The sequence below is a fragment of the Ornithodoros turicata genome, chromosome 2, assembly GCF_037126465.1.
Source record: "Ornithodoros turicata isolate Travis chromosome 2, ASM3712646v1, whole genome shotgun sequence".
NCBI classification, from domain to species: Eukaryota; Metazoa; Arthropoda; class Arachnida; order Ixodida; family Argasidae; genus Ornithodoros; species Ornithodoros turicata.
The window spans coordinates 57,496,169-57,520,938 of NC_088202.1; the positions used below are offsets into that span (position 1 = coordinate 57,496,169).

Genomic DNA, 24,770 nt, shown 5'->3' on the forward strand with positions numbered 1-24,770 from the left:
GAACAAAGTCTTCCGCCTTCTACCATCTTCAACTATACCTGCGATTGCCTGTATTTAATGTACTTTTAACAGTTATTGCACGTGTAATGTACACAACTAATCTCTCGTGTCCACGGTATACGCATGGACGTACCGAGATGGGGGCAAGGGGGTCGTGGCCCACCCCTGGAGCTCCAAGCTCGCTTCTGAAAAAGTGCGCTCTTTGGCCATAGGTCGTCATGATTATTTTCAGATGGCATAAAGGAACCTCTAAACATCCGCACAGACCACAACGTCCGCCTCTAGAAAAAGAGGTGATGGTGGTGGGGGTTGCACGCTTGCCCCCCCAAATTGGAAAAAAAATTCAGGAACGCCCATGGGTATACACCGTTTTTGTAATGTCATTTCGAAACATAGCTACTCGTAAACACCAAACGCTCATTAGTACTTAGACAGTGTTGATGGTTCTGAGCATTCGATGCTAATGCACGGGGAGGGTGGGGTGGGGGTGGGGGCAGAAATTACCCTGAAATACCGAATACCCGCAAGCACCGAAAAGCGGGAGACTCTCCCTCGCTTTCACGGAGTTTCCCTGCTGCCGTTTTCTCTCTCTGGCAAACTTTTGAATTATCTTTAATTACCTTGCTATTTTGAAATACTAGTGAGTTACTTCTGTGGTAAGGACAGCGATGGTGCAAGCACAGTCTTCCAAGTAATGCTTCAACATAAACTTCAACGCTATATTCAAACTTGCTTCAACCAAATTTATTGTGCAAAAAGAGGCGGTAACAGCCCCATTTCACGAGGGCGTAATCCCGGTAACTCTGTTGTCGTCAAAAACAGGCAAACATACATCACAAATTGTGAAATTGTAGGCAACATGCACTGCAAAAGAATCGATTATTTAAGCCAATAATACCCAAAAGACTTACAAAAAAATACACAACAAAATGTAAAATTTTCAATTCCAAGCACAACAAAAAGAAATGACTACATGTACTGATAGTTCCCGCACAGCATTTACTGAAAGATTGTTTATATCTACACAGGACATATAATAACTATTTAAGATACTGGGAAGAGTAATGGGACAACAGCTGATCTCCGTACTTTGTTCGGAACGACCACATCAGCACCTCGGGTAGTCTGTGTTGACTTTGTGGACACCACTTTTTCTTTTAACTTGAAGAGGAGCGGTCTCCTATTGCAAAGGTCGTAAACGTATACTTTTGTCCTATCCTTGTTTCCAAATGAATTAAATACATCAAGTTTATCTAGCTACCGCTTTTCGTGACGAGCCCACGAACGCTGTCCCTCAAAGCTCTCTTCACCTTTCTGGATACCTGTTGTGTATTTGGTATTGAGTTTAGTTGTGTGCAGCCGGAAGGCGACGACGAAGTTGTGCGGGATCGGGGGCGCGAGCGCATCGTTCAGGAAGTGGACATTTTTACGGTCTTGAAGTAGGAAATAAAGGTGGTGTTATTTCCGTTCTGAACCTTATTACTATGCCGGAAAGGCGGTGCTACACTGGCGACGAGTGAGGACATTCCCACGACGACATCGAACAACAGGCAAGCATGTCGCTGGGACGGATCTCCGAGTTCAACGAGGGCATGAGTTGGTCCACGTCGATAGAACGTCTAACGTTCAACTGTGAGGCCAATCTCATCACAACACCAGAGAAGAAGCGAGCGGTGCTGCTTACAATGTGCGGGGAGTCGACGTACGAAACTCTGAAAGCTCTTCTTGCGCCACAACTTCCATCTGAAGCGAGCTACTCAGATATCGCCAGGTGTTTCGCCGAACACTTCGATCCAAAACCGTCGGAACTTCTCAGCCGATTCAAATTCCATCAGCGTAATCAAGCGCCGACGGAAACGATAGCAGACTATGTTACAGCACTCAGGGCCATCGTCAGAGACTGCAATTTCAGTATTAGCAGTACAATTTCGACGCCGGCGACGGATAGGGCATCAGGGGATAGCCCACCACAGCAACAGCCAACGACGGAGCAGCCGACACCGTCCACAGCGTTGCCTCTAGACGTCATGATGAGAGACCGCTTCATTTGCGGTATTCGGCATAAGAACCAGCAGCAACGCCTATAAGTGGAGCGTGACATAACATTAGATCGGGCTTTCAAGATCGCTCTCGCAACGGAGTCAGCAGTGAGTCAGCAGGGTCAGCTGCAGTCGGCACAAGAACCAGACCAGGTTAACATCGTTCGGAGAAAACCCGCGGGACATCGGAAGAAGACGACTAAAACACAAAGGTGTGGCCTCTCTTTGGGAGATCACGAGGCAAAGGACTGTCGGTTCAAGAATGCCATATGCAACGGGTGCAACAAAAAGGGACACATTGCGAGAGCTCGTACGCAGCAACATGGAGCCCCAGTGGCAGGAGACAGTCATCACCTTGCTAGTGGGTCGGATAATGAGCGGAACTCATCCTGCAGTGAGCTTTACCAACTTAACCACGTCGGGGATAAACTAGGTCGTCCAGACATTCCCAAATTCACAGTGACGCTTAAAGGGACTCTGACCAGAAGTTCGACAAATATTTCGTTTGCATCTATTACGAAGGTATAATATGCCTCCAAGCCACACGCGAAATATTTTGGCTGTGCGCGGAGGCAAAGTTTGCCAAACAGGGAGCTGAAAACCGGCTTCGCTTTTCCCCCTCAACTCGCGCAATCGGGGCCGAAATCTAGCCTCTTTGCACTGGACATCCGCCAATTTCCGTGTGCGTGACGAAATCACGAGGGCCACGTTTCATTGGGCGCCCGGACCGGAAGTTCTGTTGTTAGTGAGTTTGTGGAGCGCCGGCATCCGTCCGGAAAACGATCTTCAATATGGACGTCGAAGGCAGAAATGCGGAGACTTCGAGCCCGGAACTTCTTTCTGACCTTTCTGCGATCGAGACATCGAGAAGAAAATTCTGCGTGCTGAACAGCTCGGTAGGCCTTCGAAACGTCGCCGATGCCGCGAATGCGAGACGAAGTTGCACTACGAACTTGCAACTACGCAATGCACTGCACTACGAACATCAGTTACAGGTGAAGCAAACAGCATGAGTCGCCTGTCTTCAGGTAAGCGATGAGCTTTTTAACGAACACTGCATGTGATCGAACATGTAAACGTTCTCAGAAATTTCGTGTTCTGATATCTAATGCGCACTTGCTGTTCATGGTGCCGGTGTGGCTGGTGTGTCATAATGCCGAAGGAGATCGAATGCTTGTGCTGCAAGGAGCTCGAAAACACTGCCGAATGACTGCAGTATGAGTGCATTACAACCCACAAAGATTTCCAACTTCTATCCTTCAATATGACTGTCCTGAAGGTCGCATATTGAACTCCGTGGGCAGCGCGAACCTATGAGCGACTGTATTCACAAGTAAGTCACATGTGTCCTTGTCGAACGATGTTAAAATTTGGGCGCCCAAAACTGGTTTGGTCCTGCATAATAGAGTCGTTAAAAACTGCAGTACAGGGCGCAGCACATAAAAAGGCTATACAGTACACGACTCTGAACTGGAGAAAACCAATATAGGCAATTTTGTAATTGTCAGTGTGCTGTGTCCTAGCTGAGTCACATTTTTATGTATTGCCCTGTGCATAAGGTTTTAGCGTAGGTTTTTAGCGATATTGAGTGTTCTTGATTGTCGATTCAGTGAAAAGTAAAACAATTTTGGGTTCTAAAAGAACACAGCATGTGTAGTAATGTACAAGGTGTGGGCAGGTAAACTGCAGTTACTCTCAGGTGCATGTAGAAATGACAATGCACACACACTGTACTGTAACCGGTTACCTATTTGCCTAAACTATATTTTATGTACATCTGTGTAGACGATGCAGATACACTGCGTATCGCCAGTTTGCAAGGTGAGTATGGCACAAGCTTGGAAATAACAAGATCATGGTCATCCCAGCCTGTGCAGTGAAGAGGGTCTGGCAAGCCTTTCCCACAGAAAATGCCACAGGCTTCAAGTACCCAAGATCCTAACTGGGGGTACCTCTTCGCACAGCTCGTCTATCACATTTAAAATAATTCAGCATCTGTATTTAGGATGATCTATAGCTCTCAGGATGATGCATGATTCATGAGTTCAACATGCTGTGTTGAAACACAACACTAGTCCTTTTTAATGAGTCTTGCGGAACGATAGATGAGCACTCCTTTCGTGACATTGTGTGCCATTGCTACAGTGAAGAATTTCTTGAGCAAAACTGATGAACGAACAAAAAATAGAGTCTTGTCTTCGAAATATGTATGTTCCTTGTAACTTCCGTATTTGTTAAGTGACCCATGTTGATGTCCCCCTTCATGTAATGCCCTGCAATGGCCTTTGAGATATATTCATTAATAATTAAATATCAAAACCGGAAAAAGATGTAACACGTATCCTCTCTTTGTGTGAATGATACATAGACATTCTCAGAAGATTTGTACATAATCACACTTTGCCTCATTTTGCATAAAGCATAGTTCCACCTCTTACATCATCTCCACATCTTCAATCTCCAAAGCAGTACAAGGCTATAGTAATCAGCTACTACATAAAAAGAAGGAGGGGAGGAAAACAAATGCTGGCACATCTAAAATTCGAAGAAACCCTGGTACTTTCACGGGGCTACTCACGGCTCAGTGCTGGATCAGATCCCGATGGAAAACAGCTTTTCTGAGCCTCAGTGATAGATTCCCTTGATTGCACTGACTGTGAGGCACATCTCATTGGCTTGGTGGCAAGTGGGCTTGCGTCTGATAGTAAGATTTGGAAGAAAGGGAGCAAGGAACATCTCTCTATGGTCTTAAGAAGGATATCAACGTTACCAGTCAAGGTACAGCATTTCATGTTGCTTTCAGTAAGTACAACACTCCTCATAGCAGTTACCATTCGTGTTGGGAAAGCATGCTGAAGTTAGCTCAGGCAGTGCATCCAGAACTGGGAATCGGGTTCATAGAGAGCACCTGGTGAGAGGGACAGCAACAGTGTCCAGTAAAGACTCTCCAGGAATTTTGTGCAGGTTTGGGGGTCACACCTTTTAATAGTGTTGATGGAAAGCAGGGTGTGTGAAACACTGACTTCTGGTAGATGAATTCTTGTTATTTATAACCAGGTACCCATGTTCCAGTAATCTGGAAAAAGCCTTGGCTCTCTTGGAGGAAATTGCTAATGAATCTGAGTGTCTTTTGTGGAAACAGGTTGTAACTGCCTTTCTATCCACCCTTCTTAGTTGCCCTAGCAAAAGCAAATATGTAATGCTGTACACCATATCTGATGCTAGCACACTAATTGCTTTGAGTGTTCTCAGGCTTCTGAAATGGAGCTACCTCGTACATACGCTGTGCCATGTCAGCAAGAACATAAATCAGACTGCCTTTACTTTTTAAATTGGCCCTTCAGTGCTTCATGTGACTGCAAGAATGGCACCCCCAAAACAATAGGCAACAAGAATGATTTCTGCAATGTATTGAGCTTTGTAAAACAACAACTTTATTTGAAAATATATTCCAAAAGCCGGGTGACAACCTCATAATGTAGCGTCCTTTACTGCAAACACCGACACTCAACACAACGAATAAAAACAGAGCGTAAACGTTTTGTCGCCTTTCCGGGTGGCATCATCAGTACAACAGAGGCCAAAGATGAGCACATCAGCCTATCTAAGAGGGAATCTTACACATCCGATAGGGGGCCACGGTATGTATTACAGGCTGAAGCATCACGCCTGATAAAGCAGGATTCTAAGAACTTTCTAGGGCCCCATCGCTAGTCATGAGCAAAGGTTACTGCACCATCAAAATATATGCCCCTTAGGACAGCAGTGGTAGACTGATTCGGTCCTGTTTAGTTAAGCTAAGCATTACTAGCCCTGGCAACTGGCTCTTTTAGTCTTGTCCCAAGTCTTTTGTCTATCTCGCCAATGTAGGTTGCATCACATTCTATGCACTCAACTTGATATGCACAGTCAAAATGCCTGATGGGCACAGTGCCCTCCAAATAGCATATGAAATACATTGGATGAAAGGAATGCGGACCACCGATTTGACTCCTTTGATGTTGTTTTTGATTGTTCTCTGTTGGAGGGATGATGCCACCTGGATAGGCAATAAAACGTTTACTCTCTTTATTCTTAATTGTTGTGTTAAGCCAGTGTTCTGAGTAAAGCATTTTACATTATGAACTTTGTTTGAATGATGATTAGTGGCGAGCTTCATACCCTGAGCCACTACTCCAACAATTGCTTGTGGTAGTGTGGCGAAATGGAATAACGAGCCTTGTAGACAATTTACTTGGCAATATATTTATTTATCTCTCATAGGTTGAAGAACCCAGTGTGGTGTTACATAACGGAGGGGCACGTAATTATACAAGACTGATCACCAAAAGGCCTTGCTTTTGACTAGAATAAAATGTGAAGCGATTGTAATATAACAAATGCTGCATGGTGGCGATATGATAGGTTCTCCTCACGAGTTGTCGCCACAGTTACGGTTAGTTGAGCAACTGCATATCCAGGTAGCAGAATCAATTTTTAATTAGGCTACTTTGGCCAACACGCGAGCGTAGAGCACAGTGTCAAAAGCCCTTACAAAATAAAAATAATACTACATCTACGTGGACCCAGAAATCAAGACAGTTTGAAATGCTGTGAACGAATTCCACTACGTTAGTTTTGCCTGAATACCCTTTTCTAAAGCAATGCTGGAATTTAAAAAAAGAAATTGACAGAGTCAACTTGGTTGACAACGTACATGATGTGCGCCATTAGTTTACAGGGAACCCTAAAAAGTGGAGCTGGTTAATAGATAGAAGGAGCATAGTTGTCACCTCTTCTGAAGACAGGAATGAGCTTGACCTATGTCCTCGACTTGCACACATACTAAGAACCTTCGACACAGATTAACGTATCTTCATTCCAGCTCTTTCACTTTCAGATGTTCATCTCTGTTGGGTGGTCTGTCATTCTTGTAATACAGATTGGAATTGAAATGCAGGTGCATAAGGGATGCTCTGCAAGAAAAGTGTTTGGTTTTAGTCCTCTTAATATTTCTGAAAACGAAAACAAACTTCACGGTGACTATTTTTCTGAAATGAGCAATTCCAGGATGACAGCAAAAAAATATATCTTGCCATATCATTATATCCACCTGGCACTTCAATTGAATAATGGCAGTTGAAGATGACGATGATTCAATTTAACGACGCGTAAGCAACTCGGGCTATAGTGCGCCAAAACCATGGTAAAACTGTGACTTGTTAAATATCAGACGATTATACTAAAATAATATACTTTGTTGGTTGGTAAATTGAGATATAGACAAAAACATGATATGATAAAAATAAGCAATTGAAGAAAAGGCAATTGTTGGCTTTGTGTGACTGATGTCGAGTTTGCCACACTACGTGTTGAATAATAATGTACGCTGATACGCTGTAGCATATAAAGTACAATCATACACACGCTCAATATGTGGTGGATATGTGAAACCAATATACACATACTTACATTTCAAACTTTCTTGAAAAAGGCAGTCCAAGTCTGTCGGATTTGCCAGACTCTATACAAAGCCAGTAAGCACAGTGTGGAATGACTGATTCATCTTTCGAAGGCAGAGGTGCAGCTACCACGACGCTTCGTCATCTCAATGCTTCGGAGCGGCATAGCCTAGTAAGAAGCCATCAGAAGGATCTCATAACGATAACTTGGTCTAAAAAGTGGAGGGTTCTGTGGGATATGTAAGAAAGCATACGCGTTACACAACAGCTACGAGAATGATCGACTGCACCTGCATGGTTTTCAGTACGTACACTTGGAACTGAAAAATAAATGTGCTAACCTTGTTGATACTACTTTTCCGTCAGGACCACACGAGAGCACATTTGGTTTTTTTAGTTGAAGGTATCATCAGGTCCCCATGCTCCTTTGAGATGCAGCAGACAGAAGTTCGCTGAGGCGAGTGACTGCCGTTGCGGTTCGTCGCTTCGCAGCAGATCAAGAACAGTACACCGCAACGATAGGTGAAACGTTCAGAACATGGTGACCAACACGAACACCAACCCAATGACCCGAACAAAGAGGATGAACCGGGAGTCACACAAGTTCGCAGTTCGCAAGCTCGGCAGACGGCATCCATTACAGCTGACCGGATACGGAAGCATATATCGAACGCCGTGTACAGATTGAAAAGAAAATCGTAGATACTGTTGCAGGTGATAAATGAAGGGTATATTTTTCTTTTTGAGGTTCTGTAACAAAAACATATTAACGTAGAAATGCCATTTCATGAAGGAAATTGACAGATATTGCGTGACCACGTGACGCGTTTGAGCCAATTGTGGGTGTTGCGAGTGGCCCCCGTGTTGACGTCATCTTGATGGTGGGCCGGGGTGGATATTCTATATAAACGTATGTTTTCTCGGTTTGACGCTAGGCGTGCTGCACTCGGATGAGGTCGAATGTTTAAAATTCGAGTTTAGAGAAACCGTGGGGTTTTAATGCGTGAATTTTCGCATGGAGAGTCCTTGTTGGGTGCTTTATCGACTACAAGTACGAAAGAGCTCCCACAGTTTCTGGTCAGAGTCCCTTTAAGGTAGAAGGAAAGCGCCTCAATATTGAAGTGGATTCGGGAGCAGCTTGCTCGATAATCAGCGAACAGACTTATCGGGAGACGTGGCCACACAATCCTCCGGAGCTAAAGCAAAAGACCAATTGTCTACGAACATGGTCAGGCGAAGGCCTACAGGCATTAGGCACGACTCAAGTACGTGTGCGGTTCAAGACGAAGGACTTCATTTTGCCTCTGACTGTCATGAGAGGAACTGGATGTAATCTTCTCGAACGAGATTGGTTCATGCCGCTGAACATCAGAGTCAGCGATATTCATCACGTTCATGACTCATGCCAGCTGCGCAGCCTTTTAAAGAAGTACGAAACTGTATTTGTCGGAAACATCGACGGTCACAAGGGTGCCCCGGTCTCACTGGAGTTGAAGGAGAACGCCGCACCTTGCTTCCTGAAGGCTCGACCAGTCCCCTTCGCTCTTAGAAGTACAGTCGAGAAAGAAATCAACCAGTTAGTCTCCCAAGGGGTTCTGGAGCCGGCGCAGCACTTGGACTGGGCTACACCGCTGGTCGTCGTGAAAAAAAAGGATGGCAGCATACGACTGAGTGGTGATTACCGTAGCACGGTTAACCTGAGGACCAAGGCATCATCCTACCCGCTTCCCACGACCACTGAGGTCTTCACCAGACTTCGTGGAGGAAAAATATTTTCTACGCTGGATTTCAAACAAGCGTATCAGCAGCTCCGATTGACCACTGCGGCTGCGGAAATTTTGACTATTAACACGATTAAGGGCTTGTTCTGGGTGAAGAGGCTTCCGTTCGGAATATCGGCAGCTCCAGGAATTTTCCAGCGGTTCATCGACACCTTGCTGGCGGATATTCCAGGCACAAGCGCTTACCTGGATGACGTCATTGTCTGCGGAAAGGACATAGATGAACATAACTCACGCCTGGAGCAGGTGCTCAGTAAGCTGGAAGGGACGAACCATCGCCTAAGAAGAGACAAGTTCAAATTTGCGCTGCCAGAGGTTTCTTACTTAAAACATCGCATTGATGGAGAAGGTCTGCATCCGACAGACGGCAAGGTCAAGGCATTGCTTCAGGCCCCATCACCGAAGTCCAAGACTGAATTGAAAGCGTTTCTACGCATGCTGTCGTTTTACGACCGGTTCCTGAGAAACCGCGCCGCCATAGCAAGGGATCTGTATGAACTGCTTAAACACGGCAACAAATGGTAGTGGCTGAAAAGGCACCAAGCGGCGTTCGAAAACCTGAAGAAGCTGATGAACGAATGTATTGTACTTGCCCACTACGACGAGACAAAACCATTAGTAATCGCGTGCGACGCCTCTCCCTACGGTGTAGGGGCCGTGCTTGCACAAGTTGACGACGATGCCCGCGAAGTGCCCGTTGCGTTTGCCTCGCGCACGTTGGGACGTGCAGAGCAGAACTACGCTCAACTGGATCGGGAAGGACTAGCATTGGTGTTTGCGGTAGAAAAATTTCACCAGTACGTCGCAGTAAGGAATTTCACGATATACACCGATCATCGACCGCTGCTTAGCATAATGGGGCAACACAAGCCAATGCCTGGAATGCTGTCGCCAAGGATGACGAGATGGTGTCTGAAATTAGGGTGCTATAATTACGACTTGTGCTATCGGAAGGGCGCCACAAACCAAAATGCCGACGCCTTCAGTAGACTGCCGTTGCCATCAATGACCGATCAACCGTATAGACCGGGTGACGTGCTCCTGTTCGACACGTTAGAAGGACCTGTTCTCACGGCTAAACTTCTAGACAAGATGACTCAGCAAGATCCGGTGCTGTCAGCAGTTCACAGAGCATTGCGAAACGGTAGCCTTCACAAGTTACGGGGACAAGGCTTCGACCAATACAAGATACGCCGTCGGGAGCTGGCTACGAAAGGTGATTGTGTGACCAGAGGTTCAAGAGTTGTGGTTCCCCCGGCTGCCCGAGAGCAGGCCTTGAAACTGGTGCATTGCGGACACTGGGGCATAGTCACAATGAAAGCTTGTGCTCGAAGCTACATGTGGTGGCCGTGAATCGATCGTGACATTGGGCAACTCGTACGCGGCTGCTTCAAATGCCAGGTCGATCGTCGCTCTCCGCAGCGAGCTCCGCCACCGCTGTGGACAAGACCGACGGAACTCTGGAAGACCATTCACATCGACTTCGCCGGACCGGTCGACGGGCGAACGTATCTACTGGTTGTTGACGCCTACACCAAGTGGCTGGAAGTTAGGCGAATGACAAGTACTACGGCCGCCGCTGTGATTGAACAGCTACGGTACATGTTCGCCACTTTCGGAATTCCGAAGGTAGTCGTGTCGGATAATGGGTCGGTGTTCCTATCGGTAGAAACCATGAGATTTTTCAAAGCAAATGGCGTCGAGCATCGCACAAGTGCTCCGTATCACCCGGCCACTAACGGCCAAGTAGAGCGCATGGTGGCGGAACTGAAGAGGGTTCTGAAACAGGATAGTGCGGGACACGTTGACAAGTGCCTGGCGCGGTTTATGTTCAAGCAGCACACTACTATCAACGTCACCACAGGCAAGTCACCAGCAGCCATGATGTTCAGCAGGGAGCTTCCGTCGCCACTGTCGGCGTTGAAACCAAGTGAGCATCGGAGTTCAATGGGGGAGGACGAGGAGGAAGCTGGGTCACGTTATGCGCTGTTCAAGCCATCGATGAGAGTCTACATTAGAAACTTCACAGGAGGTCCTCAGTGGATACCGGGTCAGCTGCTTGATCTGATGGGTCGGCGGTCGTAGATGGTCCAGACAGCGCACGGAACGACACGACGTCACGTCGTTCACATTAGACGACGTTATGATCAGGATCCCGGGAACAGCAGTTCCGTTCCGTGGACTGTGGACATTTCCCCTGAGCGACCGTCAGAGGCAACTGCAATAGATCCTCAACGATTAACGGAGTGCTCGGATGTGGTGACTGCTTCCGCCGTTCCTGAAACCAGGGATCCGCCTACAAGAGAGCTTAGAAGGTCACAGCGTACGCGCCAGCCGCCAGACTTTTCCCGACCTTGCTGAACAGCTCGTAAATGTGCGTTCTACATAAGTGGGAAGAAGTGTTGTGTATTTGGTATTGAGTTTTGTTGTGTGCAGCCGGAAGGCGACGACGAAGTTGTGCGGGATCGGGGGCGCGAGCGCATCGTTCTGGAAGTGGACATTTTTACGGTCTTGAAGTAGGAAATAAAGGTGGTGTTATTTCCGTTCTGAACCTTATTACTATGCCGGAAAGGCGGTTCTACAATACCATAGGACTTCGATCCTTATTGTGAAAGGGCTCATTATTTCCTTCCCCACATCACCACCAGCAATGGGGTAGGGTATCGCCCCTGGCGATGAAACACCCCATTCATCAGCTTGTAATAAAGTTGTTGTTGTCGCTTGACTTGAACTTTTTATCATTCTACTTTGTGCGAACGTCATTTACGCGTATTGTGAGCAAGAGAACGGTTTGTTCTTCTGGATAGAAAACTATTTATTCTGCACCGAGCAAATGAAGCAGGCGCATGACCCAGGTAGAGCGTGGGAAGAAGAAGAGCCCGATGGCGATGGACGCAGGTCTGTCTCACATCTTCCCCCCTCCGTTGAATACGCCAACCTGGCGGAAGTGGAGGGGTGTTAGGCTACGGTTGAACAAAGCGCTTGAGACGGGTAACGTGTGCGGTTTCTGTTGACCTGTGCCGGCGATCGGTAGGAGGATCGAGGGGTTCGACGCCGTAATTAACGGGCGAGGAGCGACGGAGGACCCGGTATAGGCCCAGGTAGCGCCAGATGAGTTTTTCTGAAAGGCCGGTTTTTCGTAGAGGGACCCAAAGCCATACAAGCTCACCGACATCGAACGTGACATGTGGATGGGTCTCGTCGTAATGTTGCTTGGCATGTGCCTGATTGTCGATTGTGCGGTAAAGGGCCAGTTGACGACACTCTTCGGTGCGAGAGATAGCATCAGCCAAAGTCGGGTTGTGGTCGGTGGCAGGCGTGTACGGGAATAGGGTGTCGATGGAGCTCAGAGGATCCCGTGCAAATACGAGGCGGAAAGGGCTGAAACCGGTCGTGGCTTGTACCGCGGAGTTGTAAGCGTATGTAATATAAGGCAGGATAGCGTCTCAGTTGTCGTGCTGGGAGGATACGTAGCAAGCAAGCATGTCGGACAAAGTGTGGTTGAAACGTTCAGTAAGCCCATTCGTTTGCGGATGGTATGGGGAGGTCGGTTTGTGTAGAAAAGCGCATGCACGGAAGATGTCTTGAAGGAGGGTAGCCAAGAAACAGCGTCCGCGACCGCTCACTATTACACGTGGCGCACCATGACGGAGCAGGACGTTATGAATGAAGAAGCGTGCGACTTCTTCAGAGGATCCCGACGGAAGAGCGGCAGCTTCGACGTAGCGTGTTGCGTGGTCGATGGCTATAACTACCCAACGGTTACCGGTGGGTGTCGTAGGTAAGGGTCCAAAAAGGTCAATTCCTAGCCGCTCGAATGGGTGGAGGGGCGGTTCAAGTGGTTGGAGACGGCCTGTGGTAGGAGGCGACGAAGGCTTCCGTCGTTGGCAAATGATGCAGGATGAAACGTAGCGGTGAACTGTGCTGTATAGACGAGGCCAATAGTATCGCCTGCGAATGCGGTCATATGTTTTCAGGAATCCGAGGTGGCCAGCTGTGATGTCGTCATGAAGTGATTGGAGAACTTGTTGGAGGAGGTCTTTGGGGACCGCAAGTAAGAGACGCTGGCCATCAGGGCAGTAAATGTGGCGGTAGAGGACACCGTCGGATAGTACGAAGTGCCTGCTCTGGCGCCTAATTCTTCGGTCCGTAGACGGTTCTGAACCGTCAAGGTGACGAATGATGCGCGAAAAGGCAAGTCCTGCATCTGTTGAACGCGTAGGGAGGCCGGGTCAGAGGCGCTAATAGGGCAGATAAGAAGATCGGTGGCGTCTTGGGACGGATCCATAGCGCGTGGTATTGAAGAGGACTGGTCAGGGGGAAGGGGGCAACGCGAAAGCGCGTCCGCATCTAAGTGTAGACGTCCAGACTTGTACTTGACGGTTACGTCGAATTCTTGAAGGCGCAATATCCAACGCCCTAGTCGGCCGGAAGGATCTTTGAGTGTACCGAGCCAGCAAAGAGCATGATGATCTGTGACGACAGCGAATGGCCGGCCGTAAAGGTATTTTTGGATCGCCCAGACTACGGCAAGGCACTCCTTCTCGGTTGCAGAGTAATTGCGTTCTGGTTTCGAAAGGGTCCGGCTGGCGAAGGCCACAGGGTTCTCCATCGGTTCGTCGGGAAAACGCTGAGCCAGAACGGCCCCGATGCCGGTTCCGCTGGCGTCGGTGTGCAGTTCCGTCGGTGCGAAAGGGTCAAAGTGGCGGAGAACTGGGGCCGATGTCAAGAGTGTCTTGAGCTGATTGAAGGCAGAGGCGCACGCGTCAGTCCAATTGAACGGCGTATCTTTCGCGAGAAGAGCGGGGAGCGGAGCAGCAATGTCGGCGAAGCCACGGATGAACCGACGAAAGTAGGAGCACAGGCCGATGAAACTTCGTAGATGTTTTACGTTTGGAGGAAGGGGAAAGTCCCGCACTCCGCGTATCTTATCAGGATCGGGAGATATTCCTGACGCAGTGACGACGTGACCCAGGACTTTAATCTGCCGGTAGGCGAAGTGGCACTTCTTGTGATTAAGCTGAGGGCCAGCCTTCACGAAGCAGTCAAAAACTGTACGGAGGCGATCCAAATGCTGGGAAAAAGTCTTAGAGTAGACGATGACGTGGTCCAAGTAGCAGAGGCATGTCTGCCAGCGGAGACCACGGAGTACGGTGTCCATAAGACGCTCGAACGTCGCAGGTGCGTTGCATAGTCCAAATGGCATTACTTTGAATTCATAAAGGCCATCTGGGGTGGTGAATGCTGTTTTTTCAATGTCACTTTCAGCCATTGGGATCTGCCAATACCCCGAGCGTAGATCAAGAGATGAAAAGAAATTGCCATCGCGGAGAGCGTCGGGAGCGTCGTCGATGCGCGGCATGGGATAGACGTCACGGCGTGTGATCTTGTTCAAGCGGCGGTAATCGACACAGAACCGAATACTGCCATCTTTTTTCATCACAAGGACTACAGGTGATGCCCATGGACTGGACGACTGTTGGATTATGCCGCGCGACAACATGTCGGACACCTCTTTGTCGATTGTGGCTCTTTCTGAAGCAGAGACACTGTACGGACGCTGCCGGAGGGGAGGAGACATCCCCGTGTCGATGCGATGGTGGACGCCCTTTGCGACACCTAAGGGTGGCTTGCCGGCGTCGAAAAGACGACCGTACGACGTGAGGAGTGCTACGAGAGACGTTTGGTCATCTGAAGAGAGTGAACGGTAGACCATTTTGAAGAAGACACTTGAATCAAGTGGCCCAGGAGAAGGAGATGGGTTGCTAGTGACGTCCAGTGGGGCTATAGCGTCGCATATGTCACAGGGCTGCATGGTGCCAACGACAAAGCCTCTGGACACGAGCACAGGCCCGTCCGAGCCATTTGTGATGGGAACATGTGCTCGGTTCTCGGCTAACCGTGTGAGGTTGAATGGTGCAGCGAGCCCTTTCAGGGCGAGTGCGTTAATTTTCGGAGAGAAGAGGACATCCTGTGCCATAGGTGGGCATTTTGGTGAAACCTCACTCGCCCTCACCCTCACGGCCCTCACGGGCACATGCCCTCACTCGCCCTCACCCTCACCGCCCTCACGAGCACATGCCCTCACTCGCCCTCGCCCTCACGGCCCTCACAGACACATGCCCTCAATCGCCCTCACCCTCACTGCCCTCACGAGCACAGGCCCTCACTCGCCCTCACCCTCACGGCCCTCACAGACACATGCCCTCAATCGCCCTCACCCTCACCGCCCGCACGAGCACAGGCCCTCACTCGCCCTCACCCTCACGGCACTCACAAACGCAAGCCCTGAGGGTCTTACCCTCATAATGTCTCCTGTGAGTGCACTCATGAGGTTGTGTCCCTCATGAGACCTCCTGTGAGTGCACTCATGAGGTCTGAGGGGCGCCACGTCTCTGTGAGTGAAGTCATTGGTGAGGCCTGAGGTATGTGAGGTCAGCATGAGGGCATTCAGAAATGAGGTCAAATGACGCATGATGTGGTTCCAGCGACACAACCACTGACTGTGTACACTTTAAAGGGCTGGTGTGCACGTATTTAGCAATTTCGTCTACGTCGCGCTGGGAACACAGCAAAGCGTCCTGAGGTGACTGATTACTTTGCGATATGGTTCCAGCGACCTAACTACAGGCAGGGTGCACTTTAAAGGGCTGGTGTACAGGTTTTTAGAAATTTAGTCTATGTCGCGCTGGGAACACAGCAAAGCGTCCTGAGCTGACTGATTACTTGGCGATATGGTTCCAGCGACCCAACTACAGGCAAGGTGCACTTTAAAGGGCTGGTGTGCACGTTATTACGAATTTAGTCTATGTCGCGCTGGGAACACAGCAAACCGTCCTCAGCTGACTGATTACTTGGCGATATGGTTCCAGTGACCGAACTACCGGCAGGGTGCACTTTAAGAGCTGGTGTGCCCGTTTTTAGCAATTTCGTCTACGTCGCGCTGGGAACACAGCGAAGCGTCCTGAGCTGACTGATTACTTGGTCATATGGTTCCAGCGATCCAACTACAGGCGGGGTGCACTTTAAAGGGCTGGTGTGCACGTTTTTACCAATTTCGTCTATGTTGCGCTGGGAACACAGCAAAGCGTCCTGGGCTGACTGATTACTTGGTGATATGGTTCCAGTGACCGAACTACCGGCAGGGTGCACTTTAAAGAGCTGGTGTGCCCGTTTTTAGCAATTTCGTCTACGTCGCGCTGGGAACACAGCAAATCGTCCTGAGCTGACTGATTAGTTGGCGATATGGTTCCATCGACCCATATACAGGCAGGGTGCACTTTAAAGGGCTGGTGTGCCCGTTTTGAGCAATTTCGTCTACGTCGCGCTGGGAACACAGCAAAGCCTCCTGAGCTGACTGATTACTTCGTGATATGGTTCCAGCGACCCAACTACCGAGAGCGTGCGCTTTAAAGGGCAGGTGCGCCGGTTTTTAGCAATTTCGTCTATGTCGCGCTGGGAACACAACAAAGCCCAGTACACTTGGCTGTGTTCCCAGTGCGACGTAGACGAAATTGCTAAAAACGTGTACATCAGCCCTTTAAAGTGCACCCTGCAGGTAGTTGGATCTCTGGAACCATGTCACCAAGTAATCAGTCAGTCAAGACGCTTTGCTCTTTCCCAGCGCGACATATACGAAACTGTTAAAAACGGGCACACCAGCCCTTTAAAGTGCACACTGCGTGTAGGTGGGTCGATGGAACCATATCACCAAGTAATCAATCAGCTCAGGAGGCTTTGCTGTGTTCCCAGCGCGACATAGCCGAAATTGGTAAAAACGTGCACACCAGCCCTTTAAAGTGCACCCTGCCTGTAGTCGAGTCGCTGGAACCATATCACCAAGTAATTAGTCAGCTCAGGACGCGAGGCTGTATTCCCAGAGCGACGTAGACGAAATTGCTAAAAACGGGCACACCAGCCCTTGAAAGTGCACCCTGGCGGTAGGTGGGTCGCTGGAACCATATCATGAAGTAATCAGTCAGCTCAGGAGGCTTTGTTGTGTTCCAAGCGCGACGTAGACGAAATTGCTAAAAACGTGCACTTGTCCTTTAAAGTGCACCATGCCTGTAGTTGGGTCGCTGGAACCATATCACCAAGTAATCAGTCAACTCAGGACACGTGGGTGTGTTCCCAGCGCGACGTAGACGAAATTGCTAAAAACGGGCACACCAGCCCTTTAAAGTGCACCCTGCCGGTAGTTGGGTGGCTGCAACCATGTCACCAAGTAATCAGTCAGCCAAGACGCTTTGCTCTGTTCTCAGCGCGACACATACGAAACTGCTAAAAACGGGCACACCAGCCCTTTAAAGTGCACATTGCGTGTAGGTGGGTCGATGGAACCATATCACCAACTAATCCGTCAGCTCAGGACGCTTTGCTGTGTTGCCACCGCGACGTAGACGAAATTGCTAAAAGCGTGCACATCAGCCCTTTAAAGTGCACACTGCGCGTAGTTAGGTCGCTGGAACCATATCACCAATTAATCCGTCAGTTCAGGGCGCTTGGCTGTGTTACCAGCGCGACGTAGACGAAATTGCTAAAAACGGGAACACCAGCCCTTTAAAGGGCACTCTGCCGGTAGCTGGATCGCTGGAACCATATCACTAGTGCCTTCATAATTTGCCCACGTCTCGTAAGCGTCATTTAACCTCATTTCTGAATGCACTCATACTGACCTCACACCCCTCAGGCCTCACCAGTGACTTCACTCACACAGACCTGGCGCCCCTCAGACCTCATGAGTGCACTCACAGGAGGTCTCATGAGGGGCAAAACCTCATGAGTGCACTCACAGGAGGTCTCATGAGGGGCAAAACCTCATGAGCGCACTCACGGGAGACCTCATGAGTGTAAGAACCTCATGAGTGCACTCACGGATGGCCTGATCGCGGGCTTGCCCTCACTCACCCTCACCTCAAAGGCGTGAGGTGAGGGTGAGGGGCACTCATGAGGGCCCTCATGAGTGAGTTCGCCCAGCTATGTCCTGTGCTGATGATGTAGTGAGGGACGTGTTCGGCGCAAGACAAACAAACTCTGTGGTACGAGGGGGCAGGGTGACGTCGTGAGGGAGTGAGAGCTTAGACGGAAGTCCGCGCTGAGGGGAGGAGTCTAAGTCGGGGAAATCGCTGAGAAATAACGCCTCTTGCCCGCAATCGATTATAGCCAAGTGTTCCTGCAGAAAGTCGTAGCCCAGGATGATGTCATGACAGCAAGACGCTAAAACCACGAACTGAACTAAATACACCACGTTGCTAATCGATACTCTGGCTGTGCACGTAGATTTCGGGAATAGGACGGCTCCAGAGGCGCTCTTCAGACGAGGTCCGTCGTACGCAACAGTCACCTTTTTTAAGCGGAAGCACAAATCTAAAGTCATGACCGATGTGGCCGCCCTAGTATCTATTAAAGCAGTAACAAAGTGGCCGTCAATAAATGCGCTAACGAAGTTGCTGGGGGCGTAGCGACGGGGTTCCTTTAACGCTGTATTTGCAGTCCGCCCCCTACGGACTGCCGCTACTGGTTTCCCGGCTGTTGAGGCGATCGGTTCCGGGATGGTCGCCTTCCTGGGGACCGCCCTGGGTATGGGGAAACAGATCGGCGGCGAGGACCGGACGACGCGCCGAGCTGTGAGCCACGGTATCCTGGCGAAGTCGCGCGTCGTTGTTCTGACGGGTCGGGGAACCAACTACGTGAGGAGTACCGGCCGCCGGGAGACGTATAAGGTGCAGAGGTGTCGACGGGACGGTCGTACATAGAGTCGAGGTCGCGTCGTCGTCTCCTACAATATCGAGCAATATGCCCGCGAATACCGCAGTAGAAGCACGTGCGGGACTCGGCTCGTTGACGTGCAGTGGTTTCGGCAGAGCCTTGCACATCGTAGTATCCCGCGACTGGGGCGATAATTTCCGGGGTGGTGAAGGCAGGCCGAGGAGCCCGCTGTTGCGGCGGAGGTAGCCTAACGACATCTGCGTACGTTGGACGAGAAATTGGCACGGTAACGGCCGACAACGATTGGGCGATTTCCTCACGCACGAGATTTTGTATGAAGCTGGTAGGAGGTTGCGGCACTCCTGCAGTGGCCGACGTGGAAACCAGACCGGCGCGGACGAGCTCTTCTCGGATTATATCACGAATGACGCCGCGAAGACTATCCAGGTCGGCTGCCGACGACGCGAGGAAAGGAGGCCCGTTGGTGGGAGCGGCGACGCTTTCCACGCAAGACGGCAGAGGCCAAAGCTGGCACCCGTGCGTTCCGGGCGTCCTGTAACGAACGGCACAGTAGAACTACATCGTTGACAGCGGTGGGAGCTTTCGTGACGAGCAGCTGGAAACCATCTTCCCGAATGCCTTTAAGAATGTGTTTTATTTTGTCGCATTCTGCCATGTCCTTGTCGAGTCTGGAGCAAAGAGTGAGGACATCTTCGATGTACGAAGTGTAGTGCTCATTTGGGGCTTGCACGCGTTGTGAGAGCTTGAGCTCAGCGTCAGCACGACGGTAAGCTGGGCGGCCGAACAATTCGTGGGCCTTGGTGGAGAAGGCAGTCCAAGTGGAAAGCTCTTGCTCGTGGTTTAAGTACTATGTTTTTGCCAGGTCAGTCAGGTAGAATACAACGTTGTTTAGTACGGTCTTGAAGTACGGCAGAAAAAAAGGAAGACAAAACATAGAAGCAAAAAATGGGAAAAAAAATCACGGGTGGGAGCGACCGGGGAGAGTTTTCGCAGTTTTTACTTCTGATTTTGCTGCGACGAAAGTACGTTCGTCAGGCTGATGAAGCCAACGCTGGATTTTAGTGCGATCTTTTTCTTTGGCTACACAACGCAGATATTAATCTACAGCTGGCGTAGCTTTCAAAAATATTATATAAAAACATTTGCGCGGAGGTCGTCAAGTGTGATAATACGCCCCAGTAGCCGGGCAGGTTGTCGCACGAGCTGGGGCAGGTTGCCTCAGTTGTGGAGGTGCCACAGTTGTTTCGTGGCGCTAACACGGAATCTATAAAAGAAGCGCATATTAGGTTTTAAGGGGCACTAAGGTGCCCGCACAAGTTCACTTCAAATTACATTACCCGCAATGTTAATTTCGCGCGTCGTGTCGTAATTCAAAACTTGGATTCTGTTATGAAGCTGCAATCAGACTTATACCGGAGTCTTTCTTGTCACTAAGCAGTGCACTATGGTAACCGCTAGAAGTGGAAGTAGCTTCAGCAGAGGTCGGCATTTTGGCTCACGTTCACACACGATCACAGTTGATCACGGTCACTCACTTTGAACTCAGGTGAAGGTCGATATCGCGGTCTGTATCTCGCATCCGTGATCACAATAGTTTGAGCTAATTAATATTGCCAGACAAATACAGACGATAAAAGCTGGTGAGCGTAGACAACAACGTCGCCAGGCGGGTCTCACATGAGTCACTATGACTGATCGCACTTTCACAATCACGAAATCAAGAACCAACGACACACGCAATATCCGTTACGGTATATATTAGTGCACTCACGAGATAATCTGAAGTATCACACACACACATGTACTGCCGAGCTGCTTGATAAGAAAATTTGTTTGTAGCGACCTTGATCGGGTCTGAATGCCTATACAGGTGCGGCGTTTCACTGAACGTATCTCTTCCAGGTGTGGGCAGTAATAGTAATACTTCGTATTAGAATACTATTACTGTAATACTTTTGAGTATTTGTATTATGTATTATAATACTTATTTTTGAAATGTATTTATATCTGTATTATAATACACCAAATCGAGGTATTACATGTATTATAGTACTTTTGAAGGTGTAATACTGTCCCAGAGGTTGTAAATCCGACATGCTAAGTGTCCCCAGTGCACTTTACCAGAAATTTTTCGTGTCCCACAAACATTTGGACACGAACAAGGCCATATATATATTGTATATATTTCTTCATTTCTCTTCCTTTCTTTCTCCCCAAGTTGCGTATCAATGTATTACTAGTATTCCTCGTGTAATACACAGAAGTATTAGTATTATGTATGATAATACCTTAGAATCAAAGTATTATGTCTTAGTATTACAATACAAAATATCAGTATTACTGCCCGCCCCTGATCTCTTCATAATGCGTATGTTTGATGGAGGGTGAATCATATACGGTTACGGTTCCTAATTTTGATAAACGGATCCGGAACACAATAAACATTCCGCACAGTTTTTTCTTTTTGTTTTGAAAAGCCGTAATGAGCGATGCCAATTATAGCTGCCCTGATACGCAGTGTGAGAGCGACGAGGAAATTAAAATTTTGAGCGTAATGCAAACCTCTCTAGCGTGTACTCGAAAGGAGGAAAGCAGTGTTGAGCAATTACAGACCTCTTTGCCGGCTAGCTAGCTGCAGTAGCTTCTGATTCTCGGTAATCAGTGAAAACCACCAATACACGTACACCGCGGTCGATGGAAATGATTTACACACCGGGATTTTTAATTAGGGATTTTTTTAAATAAACGAGATAGCTGCATGGGAGAAAATCCTCGTTGAATGCGATTTCGTTTGCCATGCCAGTTCAATCCCGAAACGCGCACGTCCGTTAAAATATCCATCCCGGAATTTTGTTATGCACATGAACGGAAACCGAAACCGCGCCAGTTGGAAGCGTTAAGAGTAGAGCGCTGGTTCAACGTCATAGGGCCACGCTCTTTGGAGCGATGGAAATGATTGGTGCAGGTGCCAATCTGCTGGCCAGATGGACCGTTTTGCGGCCCACAGAAGCCTCAGTCGGCCATTCAGCGTCGGCTTTCACAGCACGCGCTCGTTTCGGCATTTTTAAGAGGCTTTCAGCGAGGATTGTCACCCATTCTGTTGCCTCGCTTTTGCACGAAATTTTCTCAAGAGCTAATTTAGGCACTATGTCATCTCTAGTTGCATATTCTGGTGGCCGTATAATTCAACTGTACAATCGACATCTAGATGTCGATTTTACAGTTGAATTATACGGCCAGGAGGACATCGTCTCGCAAAGAGTATGTAACTACACGATGACTAAGCATAGCTATGCTGCTCTCATAACTTATTAAAAACCTATAAGGAATGAAAGACATCCAGTTTTTTCTTCTCTAAGTGGGTACAGAGCATGGATATTGCATTTGAATTTCAATTTTGTTAGGATTGATGTCAGCAATCTACCCTGGCGTCTGGCAACATTGCTCCACGGGGGTGATTTCCGTTTCGGCAACAAAAAGTTATGAGGAAGGAAACACAAGGAGCAGCCCTTCCCTCCAGACTAGCGTAGCTACCCTCTGGCGGTCATTCGAGTCAAAACCGCCATTACTTCCTGTCCATCAAGTGATCCTCTCTAAAGTTTCGGTTTTCCAATGCTTTGTTTCTCGTGCTGCTCTCCGTGCTTTTTCTTTTTTTCCCTTCTTTTTGTACAATAATTATTAAAAATGTTCTGGGTAGAGTATTCTTTACCACTAAAACAAGAAACACATACGTAGTCACCTGTGCCACGCGTGTTGTTCCTACGTACGCATCCTGCGTCCTGCAGACCGTGACTCGGTGGCGTCGCTAAGGTACGCGTCACCCAGTGTGGGAGCTCTTTGCGTCACCCCCACCCCACCCCACCCCATGCCCCCTATAACGGGTACCAGGATTTCCGTACCAGGCGGTTCACGATAAATAAACATACTATACCACACTAAGAATAAAAAAGTGCCTCGCAGAATAGTCCTCATGTTGTTTATGGCGTCATCGTGCCACAGAGAACAGGAGGAAGCGGCAGTATTGGTGCGGTGCGTCACCCTTCACCCGGTGCGGACCGCACCCCCCAAGCGACGCCACTGCCGTGACTGATCTTGTAACAGCAGAGTAAACCTCCGAGCACACAGAAATAAAACTGAACGCACGCGTTCAAAATAATTCTCATATATATGATCTGTACGACAACAACACCTGGGCCGTCGGCTTTGGGAGCCGCCATGCTCTTGGGGTCACATGAGCGGTCACGTGGTAGACAGGAGCATCCCAGAATGCAATGCGAAGGCTGGCACGCCCGTCCCAATGGACATCTGTTGGAAGGGCCGCTCCTGTGTTAGTTTCCTCCTCGCTATAAGTATTGGCAGTCTTGCAACGCGTGGCGGAGAGCGGACACGCGCGTTTTTGACTTCTTCCTGAGGTCAATCTTCATTGACTGCGTTCATATTTCGCCAAATGAATCCTTGAGCGAGGATGATCTAATATAATTGGAAACAGAATGAGTACACACACTTACACGTTTCTTACACTTTTTCTAAATAAATACTGTTTCTTTCTTAGTTGCACGTTCATATCCTCTGAGCAACACGCAGCAGCCGCCGGCATGTGGGCCGGCAGGTTGGCAGGAAAAAGAAAAGCGAAACCAAGCAGATATTAGAGCGAGCGGGACTGCCACAGCGCGTGCAGGATGAGAATTGCATCCGCCACATAACTTCCCGGCGACATAGCGAAAAGTATGAACATCAATGCGACAGCCTGACAAAGTGGATAATCGTATGGCGTCTTTGTCGGCCTACATATCCGCCACGAAGCGGAGTAGCACGTGAAAGCGCCGCGCTTACTTCATCTTCATTTCTTGGAGTCGTCGTTGGATGGAACAAATGACATTTGGGCTGACTTCAAATCTAATAAATAAAAAACACATCCATTGCTCCTTTCGATCTTCTTCCTTATTGAGTCAGTGATGGCGAACAAAATGGACGCTGTCTTCCCATTCGCGGTTTTCATGAAAGCGACGCCGCACAGCGGTGAAACACCGTACTAGCCGATCCAGGTTCACACGGACGAACCCGCGTTCACTGGCGGAGAAGTTGCTGCTTTTCGGATGGTTCGCTGAGCTGCACGTGTATTTTGTTGTTCAAATCATGGATGACGGAAACAGTGCAGACAACACCCAGCAAAGTCTGTGCCATAATGCGACTCTGCGCGCCGAAAGGACAGCAGTTTGTCTTTCCGCGTTCTCTTGTTTCCACACATGTAATGCCGCCTCCTTTGACGCATCGTCAAAAGAGATGCATAGAACGACTCAAAATCGTCACCTGTTGCATCAGCAATGCTTGTCTGTGTGGTCCACAACCCTCGGAGCGGTGCAGCTTACACATCTGATGAACTTGTTTTCCCAAATACAATCAAGATCTGTGCAGCTCACGTCAAGAAGGGAAGCAAAACTTTTCGAGGCAAAACAGAAGAAGTCTGTTTAAGACTTGAGTAGTCATTATGTGTAACAAAGCGCAAGGGATGGCGCGAAAACGTATACTAAGTCAGTTTTGTAACTGTACGTTTGAATCAGCGCGTCAAATCATTTGGGAAAAAATGCAGAAAGAATGCGGAGTTTCCCTAAGGTTTCCCAAAAATGTGCGCACCAGTGACAGACGGGTATTGCAACATTACCCTGTGAATTCTGAACTACATTCGTATACGCGCTACACACTTAGAAGGTCGTACCTGTAAAGCGTGAACCGCATGTCCCGAAAATTGTGCGAATAAACCTCTACCCGACAAACGTCAT

At 48.7% G+C, this 24,770-nt stretch overlaps 2 protein-coding genes across 2 annotated transcripts; both read left to right on the forward strand.

Annotated features, from left to right (window-relative positions):
• The first annotated feature begins 8,835 nt into the window (after positions 1-8,835).
• LOC135384677 (uncharacterized protein K02A2.6-like) lies at positions 8,836-9,786 on the forward strand. Its single transcript, XM_064613867.1, has one exon. It carries the CDS (start codon positions 8,836-8,838, stop codon positions 9,784-9,786), a length of 951 nt encoding a protein of 316 aa, XP_064469937.1.
• Positions 9,787-9,831: 45 nt separating this feature from the next.
• On the forward strand, positions 9,832-11,346 carry LOC135384678 (uncharacterized protein K02A2.6-like). Its single transcript, XM_064613868.1, has 2 exons — positions 9,832-10,545; positions 10,663-11,346. Exons 1-2 carry the CDS (start codon positions 9,832-9,834, stop codon positions 11,344-11,346), a joined length of 1,398 nt encoding a protein of 465 aa, XP_064469938.1.
• Positions 11,347-24,770: the final 13,424 nt, after the last annotated feature.

Excerpts from the sequence above, each read along its gene's own strand:
- LOC135384677 (XM_064613867.1), top strand. The coding sequence starts at position 8,836 with ATGCCGCTGAACATCAGAGTCAGCGATATTCATCACGTTCATGACTCA.
- LOC135384678 (XM_064613868.1), top strand. The coding sequence starts at position 9,832 with ATGAACGAATGTATTGTACTTGCCCACTACGACGAGACAAAACCATTA. Across the intron at positions 10,546-10,662 it reads GAGAGCAGGCCTTGAAACTG|GTCGATCGTCGCTCTCCGCA; the intron begins GTGCATTGCGGA and ends TTCAAATGCCAG.